The sequence below is a fragment of the Leptodactylus fuscus genome, chromosome 2 (assembly GCF_031893055.1).
Source record: "Leptodactylus fuscus isolate aLepFus1 chromosome 2, aLepFus1.hap2, whole genome shotgun sequence".
NCBI classification, from domain to species: domain Eukaryota; kingdom Metazoa; phylum Chordata; class Amphibia; order Anura; family Leptodactylidae; genus Leptodactylus; species Leptodactylus fuscus.
Window position 1 is genome coordinate 138141709 of NC_134266.1, and position 13190 is coordinate 138154898.

Consider the following 13190-nt stretch of genomic DNA (forward strand, 5'->3'; position numbering starts at 1 on the left):
GAGAGCACCCACAGGGATACAAGACAGTGACTCTCGTCATGGGACATACTCCTGATTGACAACTATAGATCTAAAGCAATTTTATAGAGGCCTTAGAATAATAAAACATTATGATGACGCCTCTTTGCATATAATTAAATATGAATAATTGTATAATATTTAAGAATTTTATTCTGAAGCCGTGGTCAGTAGTTGTAGCTTCCCCCCCCAACCCCACAGCCCTGCTTATAAATGTTGAACGCAGTATCTTTAACACCAGACTTTGTTTCTTTCCAGGACTGTGAATCTGCTCTTACCACCTCGGACATTTACACAGAGCTATCGTTCCACCGAATCCAAGGGATAAGAGAAGTGACACTTTTGGGGACTAATGCCGTGCGGGATGGGTATGGAAGCAGCACCTCTTTACAGACTGTCAGATCAATGCTAGACGAAAGACTGCACAAAATACATGGATCACATGAAAGCACAAGTCTCCAAAGTAACCACTATCCAACCTTTCTGGCAAGAAAGAAAAGTGCCTGATGGATGCCGCTGGGAATTTTGGCCTAGTTGAAGGATAACATATAGCTCTCCAGGTTTCTGGTGGAGAGGATGGACCTTGGTCAGATTGACCAGAAGCTGCCATATGAGTAATACTTGGATGGCACAGAAGTGGGGCAGGTTCTCACTACACCCTGTGGTCTTTAGGAAAGCATACATAATTTATTTTATAGACACTTTATGTGGATCTTTTTAAATAAAAGAATACATTCTTTTGATTTGTGGTAATTTAATGTTTAGAAACATAAAATGTTTATTTTGTGTACCCACCCTAAGGCGGCGTTCACACTGCTGTTCGCCCCAGGGTGTCCGCTGTAAATCCCAGGAAACCGAACAGCAGACGGCTTGTGAGCAGTCGGCTTTAAAACCCATTAATTTGAATGGGTTTTCAAAGGTGACCGCCCATGCACGTTTTCAGCCTTTCCACCTGGAAAAAGTTTATTTCCCACAGGCACAAAGTCCTCCATGAAGGACCCTGTGTCCGCAAAAAGAAAAAAAAATGGTGTCCAGGCGGAGAGGTTGAAAAGGCGCACGGGCGGTCACCTTTGAAAACCCATTCAAATTAATGGGTTTTAAAACAGACGGCTTGCAAGCTGTCTGCTGTCCGGTTTCCCAGGGGATTACAGCGGACATCCCAGGGCAGACAGCAGCGGCAGTGTGAACACCGCCTAAAGCTTTGCTTTACTGCCCCAGCCATCTTCTCAAGTCTTCACTGTTACTATGGATAAGCAGAGCTGGACCTTCTGAAAGTGACAGGGACACAGTATTCTCCCGTTTTCACTTTCTCAAAAGTATGTGGGCCTTTCTCCAAGTCCTGTAAATAGAAATCATGTTCTCATTGCTTTGTTCTTGACTTGAGCAGAGCTTCGTACTCAGATGGATGATGTCGCCTGTACAGGTTTATTTTCCGCTGGATTTGCTTTGGCGTGTCCTGGTAGTAATTTTGATCATCCCGTGCCATTGCCTGTAAGAGAAGAAAAATGACTACATTTAAATGGGAAAATGTTTGTTTGTTCTTAAGCATACATTTAAATGTATGAGCTCTCTGCCCTAAACACTTACACCGCAAAGGTAGTAATTGATTTGTATTACATCCACAAATCCTTTTGTAGCCGTGGGTCTAAGGACCTGAACTAACAGTAGTATAGATAATTTGGGGGCATTAGATGCACAAATAGGCTGGAATTTGTGACCGTACAGCTGTAATACATACTGCACTAAAGGAATGATGGGGAGAGTAGAACAATTACAAGAAGGGGAAAACAAAAACAAAACAAACAAAAAAAAAAGTGCAGCTTGGATCTTTTAGGCTGAGGCCCCACATTGTGGAAATGTGCAGATTTTGCTACAGTTTTTTTTTATGCCACAGCTAGGAGTGGATTGAGCAGAAGGGAGAAGGAGATATATATATATATATATATATATATATATATATATATATGCATATGCATATATTTTCCATTCCTTTTGTAGCCACTCTTGGCTTTGGTACAAATAAACCCTGCGTTTCCACTACATGGGACCTCAGCCTTAGAAAAACTTATATGAAACATTTTTTAGTGTCTGATCTAGTATCTTCACCAATCATTTTCATAAGAGTTAAGGATAGCAGTACCAGAATTGTGGCCAGGCAGTTAAATTGTAATCTAGCCAAAAACCTTTATATGAAAGATTTCATTTCATGTTTTGTAAACTACTTCAACAAACCTGAGTAAAGAAGTTTACCTACATATCTCAGCTATGGCCAGTACACTGCTTATTTAAATTGTAAGTCTATGTAGAAATGCTGTAGAAGAAAAAGGTCTGAGTGCCCATTAAAGGGATTCTACCACTAAAACACATTTTTTTCTAGTTAACACGTCGGAATAGCCTTTAGAAAGGCTATTCGTCTCTTACCTTTGGATGGGCTCTCTGCCGCGCCGTTCGTTCAAAATACCGGTTTGTACCGGTATGCTAATGAGTTCTCTCGCAGCGATGGGGGCGTCCCCATTGCAGCTCGAAAACCGACCGCAGCGCCGCCTCTATGGTCTTCTGTATCATCCCCTTGCTTCTTCAGCGTCCTGTCGGAGGCCTGCGCTGTACGCTCTGTTCGGCGAAGATTGCCGAACGTACTGCGCATGCGCGAAATTGCAGTGCCCGCACTATGGCTGGGACCGCAATTTCGCGCATGCGCAGTACGTTCGGCAATCTTCGCCGAACAGAGCGTACTGCGCAGGCGTCCGACAGACGCTGAAGAAGCAAGGGGAGGACACAGAAGACCAGAGAGGCGGCGCTGCGGTCGGTTTTCGAGCTGCAATGGGGACGCCCCCATCGCTGCTCCTGCGATGGGGACGCCCCCATCGCTGCGAGAGAACTCATTAGCATACCGGTACAAACCGGTATTTTGAACGAACGGCGCGGCGGAGAGCCCATCCAAAGGTAAGAGACGAATAGCCTTTCTAAAGGCTATTCTGACGTGTTAACTAGAAAAAAATGTGTTTTAGTGGTAGAATCCCTTTGATGCAACTTTCCTAGGACCACCAACTCACTAAAGAGTTTGTGGCTTCGAAAGCACTCAGATTAAGTAGAACACAACACAAATTTACAAAATAAACCAAAATCTCACAAAGTCACAAGCATCACCCATCAGGAAAATTAAAAACTTCTACAGTCACATACTAGTAATACCTTCCCTTATCACCTATTCGTCATCAGATTGTTATGCATGACCAATCACTGTTCAATCCAAGGCTGGATGAGAAATTTGGTGCGTCTTCACATAGTTATGTCTAACTTTACACCAATAAGTGGGGCATTTATTGTGCACATATAGCCAGAACTCTGTTAGCTTAGTAAAACTTCCTCAATGGGTCCCAGCAGTTTGACACCCCCACCCCTCAAATAAGGAATGTAGATTTGATTTGATTAGATAAAGAGAGGTGCCCCCTTCCATCAGCAAGGGAAAACAGCCTAGGTCTGCCACTTCTGTGTGTATATTAGGATCTTTATCTCTGATGTGGGCCACCGCAGCAGTATGTCAGCTGTAATATAAAACAGATGCACGTGGATTAGGTCCGTGAGCTTGCCCCAACCCCACGCAGTAAGGCTGAGTTCACACAGGGTATTTTGGTCAGGATTTTGAGGCCGTATTCACCTCAAAATCCTGACCAAAAAGACAGCTCCCATTGAAATCAATGGGAGCCGGTCACTTCACTGCTCATTCCTCAGGCTGCTTCGCCTCATGAATCCGCCTGAAGACACTCCCTCCTCCCGACTAGGCCCATTCATTTGGGTCTAATCCAGAGCAGAGTGCACGACTGGATGCCGATGCACTGCACCAGCAACCAGTTGCGGCTACCCGTTTTTTGGTCCAGAACCTTTCCGGACCAAGAAACCCCGTGTGCACTCAGCCTAAAGGTATCGCTCGTAGTATTAAACCACTTGGCAGCAGTGGTATATACATATTCTGGATGTCACAAGTCTAGATTATTTCAGCATCGAAATACCTTGTAATCTTCACCATAGTTTTCTACCATGTGTCGAACATAAAGCACCATGTCAGAAGAAATGCCCATTGTTTTTTTGGATGGTACACTGGCTGAAGCTTTTAGATCTGGAAGAAAAAGTACAAGTCAGCTTCCACTAAAATACTGCATTGTATTTAAGGTGCTACAAACTAAGTTGTGCCTTATATATTTAAAAGGTTAATGTAACAGTTATAGTATTCAGTATACAATGATCCCTGTGCACAAGCGGTTCTTATGATATTGTATTAAAGCTAGGCTTACACAGATTTAGACAGCTGAAGTGGCGGATTTTGAATGACCCTCCATAGATAAACCTACAAATGTTTGTCCCGTAAAGCATACCGTTTTCATCTTGCATTCTTGTAATGTCCTGTGATTTTGTTTCATTTTTGAAAATTTCAATAAAATTCAGTTTACACCTAAAGTTGGTCACATCCAAAACTGGCATTGTTTCATATGTAATAATTTGTGTGAGGGCTAGACTAACAGACGTCTGGGTGATTTGTATATTGTGGGGAAATGTTAGTACTACTAATACAAACACCCACAAAGTATACATCTCCATCACTTAATTACAATGGACCAGTCCCGATAACAAGAACCATACATTTCCCAAGGCTCAGCTGAACCTAACTCACTACATCAAGTTGTGACCCAACTGTGAGTTTACTGTCCCATACACACAGCATCATCAAGTATGGGACAGTAGACATTTAGGCTGGAAATCAGAGAGCCATTAATCATTATGATGAAATGAGTTTGGCTCAGCAAGACCCAGCTGTCTGAACTCACCCTCAGGAATGGCAAAATTGATGCTTTCCTTACTATATCAAGAAAACATAATTCAATACAGGAAGACTAAAAAGTCAGGCAGAAAAGGAGACAGTCTGTTCATGGATTACTAAGATCTTACCTTCTATGACATACGGCTTTCGGACATATTTTGGTCCAGTACTTGTGCTCTATGAAAAATGTAAAGTAAATTGGTTAGAAAAGGTTATACATATTTTCTGCTTTATGTTCTGATAAAAATATCAACGTCGAGCTAATTCACACTTCATAAATGCCAGCGTTGCCTTGTACTATATTATTACTTCTCAATTGTAGTTTTAGACAAAATATACTGCTGGGAATTCTAGCCGTAATGCCCAATACAAATTAGTTGAAGTTGCCATAATTATTTTATTATTAACCCCTTCCCGACATGCGCCGTAATAGTACGGCGCGTGTCGGGTCTGTAACTATGGCGACCGCCCGGGAGCCGGGCGGCCGTCATAGCCGCCGGGTGTCTACTGCTTTAAGCAGTAGACAACCGGCTCTAATGCCTCCGATCGGTCCCCGGACCGATCGGAGGCATTAACCCCTCCGGCGCTGCTGTCAAAGGCGCCAGAGGCGCCATCTTCCCGGCGGCGCATGGGCGCCGCCATTTTGGCAGGGATCGCCGGCTCCTGGAGCATGCTCCAGGGCCGACCCCCCGTTGCCATGACAGCCGGGAGCCTTGTTAAAGGCTCCCAGCCGGTCTGCAAATTCTCTCTTTTGCAGGCTGGTGTATACAGCCTGCAAAAGAGATGATGATTTTTTGCAATGCATTGCAATGCATTAGCATTGTAATGCATTGCATTAGTGATCAGACCCCCTGGGGTTCAACACCCCTAGGGGGTCTAATAAATGCAAAAAAAAAAATAAAAAAAAAATATAAAAAAATATAAAAAGTATTAAAAGTTCAAATCACCCCCCTTTCCCTAGAACAAATATAAAAGTAGTTAAAAACTGTGAAACATATACATGTTAGGTATCCCCGCGTCCGAAATCGCCCGCTCTACAAATCTATAAAAATAATTTTTCCTGTTCGGTAAACGCCGTAGCAGGAAAAATAGTCAAAAGTGCCAAACCGCCGTTTTTTCACTGTTTTAATTCTGATAAAAATTTGAATAAAAAGTGATCAAAGCAATAACATTTCCCGAAAACGGTAGAACTAAAAAGTACACCCGGCCCCGCAAAAAAAGACGCCCTATGCATCCCCGTACACCTATGTATAAAAAAGTTACGGCCGTCGGAATATGGCGACTTTTAGAAAAAAAAATTTTTAACACCGTTTTGGAATTTTTTTTAGGGGTCAAAATGTAAATAAAACCATATAAATTTGGTATCCCTGGAACCGTACCGAAACACAGAATATAGGGGACATGTCATTTTGGCTGCACAGTGAACGCCGTAAAACCAAAGCCCGTAAGAAAGTCGCAGAAATGCATTTTTTTCTTCAAATCCACCCCATTCTGAATTTTTTTCCTGCTTCCCAGTACATTATATAGAATAATTAATGGTGGCATCATGAAGAAAAAATTGTCCCGCAAAAATTAAGACCTCATATGACTCTGGGAGCGGAGAAATAAAAAAGTTATGGGGTTTAGAAGGAGGGGAGTCAAAAACGAAAAACGAAAATCAAAAAATGCCATCGGCAGGAAGGGGTTAAACAACTACAAAGTTATAACGTGACACACTTTCAGTCTCGGATACAAGTTTATTAGTAATCTCAAACTATGAAACTCAGATGGCCTAAAATCTAAAAAAAAAAACAAGACAATAACATACTCACCCTGGTGTTTCCTACTGCGGTCCAGTCCTGTTTCTCTTCTGGCAGAAGTCCGCCCCTCATGTGACCGATTGGGTCAAGCAGCGGCCTAAGGAAAGGACACAGAACGTGACGTCCGGATTAATTTCCTTCTGCCGGAAGACACCAGGACCTGACCGCGGTGGGAGACACTGGAGCCTACGGCAACAAAGTGCTCATTTACATATTGACAAAAACAGAGATATTGTGACTATGGAGGCATTGCTTCATAAAGGGAAAACGGTTTGATTCAGGTGACCCTAGCTGATATCTCTGTTGGGTTGGTTTGATATTCTATGTTCTGGCAACAGACTCCCTTTAACCCTTTCCTGATATCCGCCGTACTTGTATGGCGGATGGCAGGTGTTTAACTAAAGTAGACACCCAGCGCTAATACCCCCGGTCTGTGGCGGCACTGATCAGGGGCATTAACCCATCCGGCGTCTCGGTCAAAGCTGATGCCAGGCGCCATGAAGTCTGTCATTGACTGGCTTTTATTGCAGGCTTGTCTATATAGCCTGCAATAGAAGCCCCGGTATTTTGCAATGCATTGCATTAGTGATCAGATCCCCTGGGGTTCAAGACCCCTAGGGGATCTAATAAATGCACAATTTAAAAAATAAATAAAATAAAAAGTATAACTTTTTTTTTTTTTAATAAAAAAATTCAAATCACCCCCCTTTCCCTAGAACACATATTAAATGTATGTGATTACAGTGAAACACTTATACATTAGGTATGCCTGTGTCTGAAAACGCCCGCTCTACAAATGTATAAAAATATTTTTCCCGTACGGTAAACGCCCTAGCAGGAAAAAAAGTCAAAAGTGCCAAACTGCAATTTTTTTCACTGTTTTGCCTCTGATAAAAATTTGAATAAAAAGTGATCAATGCAATAAGAATTGCCCAAAATGGTATAACTAAAAAGTACACCCGGCCCCATAAAAACAACGCTCTATGCATCCCAGAAGTATAAAAAAAGTTACGGGAGTCAGAATATGGCAATTTTTGTTAAGGGATTAAAACGTAAATAAAACCATATAAGGCCGGGGCCCCACAGGATGTAAACGCAGCGATTTGCCCGCAGTGGAGACGCTGCGGGAAAAATCGCGGCGTTTTACAGTGAAAGCAAAGGGGATGGGATTCATGCGAATCCCATGCCCACTTTGTGGAAGAAAACGTAGCGCGGACACGCTGCGATTTGAAAATCTGTTGCGGCTTTGCAAAGCTCAACATGTCAATTGTATCTACGGAATCGCCGGCGGCTTTCCCGTAGATATAATGGGAAAAGAAAGTCCGCAGAGGAAAACTCTGTGAACTTTCTCTTAAAAGCGCTGCGGAAACCACCGCAATGCAATCATGAAGCGGTTCTTTCCACAGCGCTTTAGCGCTGCGATTACGGCCCATGGGGCCTTAGCCTAAATTGGGTTTCCTGGAATTGTACCAAAACATAGAATACAGGTGATATGTCATTTTGGCTGCACAGTGAACGCCGTAAAAACGAAGCCCGTAAGAAAATTGCACAAATGCACTTTTTCTTCAAATCCCCCCCCTCCCCATTCTGATTTTATTTCCAGCTTCCCAGTATATTGTACAGAATAATTAATGGTAGCATCATGGAGAACAGTTTGTCCCGCAAAGATTAAGACCTCATATGGTTCTGAGAGCGGAGAATTAAAAAAGTTATGGGTTTAGAAGGAGGGGGTCAAAAATGAAAATCAAAAAATGCCGTTGGCAGAAAGGGGTTAATGCTGTCTTAAAGGACAACACAAAAATCTAGAACCCAAGTGTGTCAACAACACTGTTCCTATCTTATTGGACAAAACGTGTACATGTGAATAAATTCAACATTTGGTAATGTAATTTCAGCCCATACTTACTGTGTCTGCATGAATTGGGAGCACCTTGTTGGGGTCTACAGCGAGGCCCATTTCTGCCATGTTTGATGCTACAGACTTAGTGTCATCCCAAGCTTTTCTGATTTCATCACTGGAAATGAGACATGACATCATTAGTTCTCACTTGTTCACATACAGCTTAAGCTAGGTTCACACTAGCATTCGACTTTGTGTTCTTCAGGTCCGCTTGGTAATCCGAAAACTGGAAGCCTAATCCGCTTAAAAAGCAGTTAACCGTGGAGACACTCGTGGACCATATAGAATATAATGGGGTCCGCCGGGTTTCCGCCTGAAAAATGATGAGGGAAAAGTTCTGCTTGCAGTACTTTTCCCTCTGCATTTTTTAAGCAGATTCGGGGATAGAAACCACGAAACGTAGAGCAACCGCAGGTTTGAACCTAGCCTTATGAGAACCAGAAACAAATATGTTGTGCTCTGAAGCAGCCCACATTTAGAGATACTGGTAAGGCGTATGTGTATACACAAGTGTATACAACTCAACACAAGTTACTTGGCCCCGTTTCACATCTGCATTCGGGAATTCTGTTCCCCTTTCTGCATAAAAAAAGCCAGCAGTACTTTTTTTCTTCTCATTTTTCGTGCAGAAACCACACGGACCCTATTTTAGTCTATGGGGGTTTGTGGGTTTCCTTAGGTAACAACTTTTTTTTATGCGGATTAGGTTTCCGTTCGGGGGAGGGGGTGCCCAAGCGGACTCTCCAAACAGAAACCCATGCGCAGATGTGAATCAATCCTAAAAGGATTGGGTATAGTAGCCATAACTCAGTGGGGCTGAGGAACACTGCTCTAACATCACCATAGACCTCTATAGAGAAATATTCACCACAGAGTACACACTACTAGACATTCCCATCACCAGGGGGTAACATACTCAAGAAGTCCAATGCACAGTGTGCCCGAAACTGCCCCCATACAGGTCTATGGCACTATCGAAAGCAGATCTCAGCTACACGCTGGAAACTTTTATCCCAAGAGAGGGTGTAAGAGCCCAACACCACGCTACGCCTTGTCCTCACCATGCGATACGCGGTGCGTCTTTCTTCCTCGCCCTGCGCTTCAGCTTCTTCCTATTGACGCTGTAGTTAAATGTATTCTTCTTCTTTCTCACTTTCCCCATCTTGTTTCCCCGTACTCAGTTCACCGAGGATCACACACGAGGTCTATGTACAGGTCGCAGGAGTGTGACGTCAGCACAAGTTAGACGCAAAATCCTAGTGGGCTAAAGGACGTCTTGACCATGTGATCACTCTTGTGTGGGCGGGGCTATTCAGGACTGTGCCGTGTAACACAGAAATATGAATGACTGGAAGGTAAGGAGGTGAGAAGAAAGCACACGGGAGCTAGGCATTGTGGGAAGTGTAGTTTACACCAATGAGCACGTCTATAGAGCTCTGCGACTTCCATTGTAAAGGCTAAATATTACACTCGGTAAGGACCTTCTGACGTCATAAGGTCACATGACACGGTATGCGTGTCTCTACTTGTAAGAAGGTCCTTTCACTGTATCCTGTGTAGTGGAGTAAGATGGAGAGATGTGAGGTGCAGGTGGAGCGTAAATCCTAGTGATCTAAGGGACCAGGTCCTTCAATCCACTAGCTTTTAGCCTGCTCTATATAAGGATGCTAAATCCTAGTGAGCAGAGGGACCAGGTCCTTTAGCCCACTAGGATTTAGACTGTTTTATATAAGAAAGCTAAATCCTATTTGGGTAAAGGACATGTAATATATTCAGAAATCTAATTTTTTTATTTTTTTTATTTAAATATAAAAATGTTTTATTTTCATTTATTTATATTTTTTGATAGTGCTGTTGTATTCCAACACATTTTTTTTCAGGTTCTTAGTCCATTTTATTAATGCCTTATCTGATCAATTTATATTCCATGGGGCTTTCATCAGCAGTTTGGAGCTGCAGTGACGCTCATCGAAACCGTTTCCATTTTATTAGCCCTATGATGTAAGTCACATGACTTGTCGCATCTCGGTCCCATTCAAATAAATAAGTTGAGCTGTAAAATCAAGCACAGTTCACGTGAACGCTGATCCGCTGTGGACGCCTTACAATCTGTAATTTCCCCCTAGAGATACACAGTTTTCAGTAGAAGGACCAGGTCCCTCAGCCCACTAGGATTTAGCCGGCTCTATATCAAGATGATAAATCCTAGTGAGTTAAAGGACCAGATCTCTCAGCCCCATAGATACACAGTTTTGAACAGAAGGATCAGTTCCCTTAGCCCACTAGAATTTAGCCTGCTCTATATAAGGATGCTAAATCCTAGTGGGCTAAAGGACCAAGTCCCTCAGCCCCCTAGAGTTTAGCCGGCTCTATATAAGGGTGCTAAATCCTAGTGGGCTAAAAGACCAGGTCCCTCAGCCGCCTAGATATAGCTAGTTTTGAGTAGAAGAACCCGGTCCCTTAGCCCACTAGAATTTAGCTGGCTCTATATAAGGGTGCTAAATCCTAGTGGGCTAAAAGACCAGGTCCCTCAGCCGCCTAGATATAGCTAGTTTTCAGTAGAAGGACCAGGTCCCTTAGCCCACTAGAGATACACAGTTTTCAGTAGAAGGACCAGGTCCCTTAGCCCACTAGAATTTAGCCTGCTCTATATAAGGATGCTAAATCCTAGTGGGATAAAGGACCTGGTCCCTCAGCCCCATAGAGATACACAGTTTTGAACATAAGGACCAGGTCCCTTAGCCCACTAGAATTTAGCTGGCTCTATATAAGGATGCTAAATCCTAGTGGGATAAAGGACCTGGTCCCTCAGCCCCCTAGAGATGCACAGTTTTCAGTAGAAGGACCAGGTCCCTCAGCCCCCTAGAGATGCACAGTTTTCAGTAGAAGGACCAGGTCCCTTAGCCCACTAGAATTTAGCTGGCTCTATATAAGGATGCTAAATCCTAGTGGGCTAAAGGACCTGGTTCCTCAGCCCCCTAGAGATACACACTTTTCAGTATAAGGACCAGGTCCCTTAGCCCACTAGAATTTAGCTGGCTCTATATAAGGATGTTAAATCCTAGTGGGATAAAGGACCAGGTCCCTCAGCCCCCTAGATATAGCTAGTTTTGAGTAGAAGGACCATGTCCCTCAGCCCACTAGAATTTAGCCTGTTCTATATAAGAATGCTAAATCCTAGTGGGCTAAAGGACCAGGTCCCTCAGCCCCCTAGATATGGCTAGTTTTGAACAGAAGGACCAGGTCCCTTAGCCCACTAGAATTTAGCCGGCTCTATATAAGGATGCTAAATCCTAGTGGGCTAAAGGACCAGGTCCTTCTATCCACTAGCTTTTAGCCTGCTCTATATAAGGATGCTAAATCCTCGTGAGCAGAGGGACCAGGTCCTTTAGCCCACTAGGATTTAGACTGTTTTATATAAGAAAGCTAAATCCTATTTGGGTAAAGGACATGTAATATATTCAGAAATCTATTTTTTTTTTTTTTTTTTATTTAAATATAAAAATGTTTTATTTTCATTTATTTATATTTTTTGATAGCGCCAATCTATTCCAAAACATTTTTTTTCAGGTTCTTAGTCCATTTTATTAATGCCTTATCTGATCAATTTATATTCCATGGGGCTTTCATCAGCAGTTTGGAGCTGCAGTGACGCTCATCGAAACCGTTTCCATTTTATTAGCCCTATGATGTAAGTCACATGACTTGTCGCATCTCGGTCCCATTCAAATAAATAAGTTGAGCTGTAAAATCAAGCACAGTTCACGTGAATGCTGATCCGCTGTGGACGCCTTACAATCTGTAATTTCAGTAGAAGGACCAGGTCCCTCAGCCCACTAGGATTTAGCCGGCTCTATATCAGGATGATAAATCCTAGTGGGCTAAAGGACCAGGTCTCTCAGCCCCATAGAGATACACAGTGTTGAACAGAAGGATCAGGTCCCTTAGCCCACTAGAATTTAGCCTGCTCTATATAAGGATGCTAAATCCTAGTGGGCTAAAGGACCAGGTCCCTCAGCCCCCTAGAGTTTAGCCGGCTCTATATAAGGGTGCTAAATCCTAGTGGGCTAAAAGACCAGGTCCCTCAGCCGCCTAGATATAGCTAGTATTTGAGTAGAAGAACCAGGTCCCTTAGCCCACTAGAATTTAGCTGGCTCTATATAAGGATGCTAAATCCTAGTGGGCTAAAGGACCAGGTCCCTCAGCCCCCTAGAGTTTAGCCGGCTCTATATAAGGGTGCTAAATCCTAGTGGGCTAAAAGACCAGGTCCCTCAGCCGCCTAGATATAGCTAGTATTTGAGTAGAAGAACCAGGTCCCTTAGCCCACTAGAATTTAGCTGGCTCTATATAAGGATGCTAAATCCTAGTGGGATAAAGGACCTGGTCCCTCAGCCCCCTAGAGATGCACAGTTTTCAGTAGAAGGACCAAGTCCCTTAGCCCACTAGAGATACACAGTTTTCAGTAGAAGGACCTGGTCCCTTAGCCCACTAGAATTTAGCTGGCTCTATATAAGGATGCTAAATCCTAGTGGGATAAAGGACCTGGTCCCTCAGCCCCCTAGAGATACACAGTTTTGAACAGAAGGACCAGGTCCCTTAGCCCACTAGAATTTAGGAGGCTCTATATAAGGATGCTAAATCCTAGTGGGCTAAAGGA

At 43.2% G+C, this 13190-nt stretch overlaps 1 protein-coding gene across 1 annotated transcript; it reads right to left on the bottom strand.

Annotated features, from left to right (window-relative positions):
• Window positions 1-751: 751 nt before the first annotated feature.
• On the bottom strand, window positions 752-9759 carry NOP16 (NOP16 nucleolar protein). The gene is made up of 5 exons (XM_075264729.1): window positions 9595-9759; window positions 8540-8648; window positions 4963-5011; window positions 4029-4135; window positions 752-1507 (listed from the first exon to the last, which is right to left on the bottom strand). The coding sequence occupies exons 1-5, from the start codon at window positions 9693-9695 to the stop codon at window positions 1379-1381; spliced, it is 495 nt and encodes a 164-aa protein (XP_075120830.1). The 5' UTR covers window positions 9696-9759; the 3' UTR covers window positions 752-1378.
• Window positions 9760-13190: the final 3431 nt, after the last annotated feature.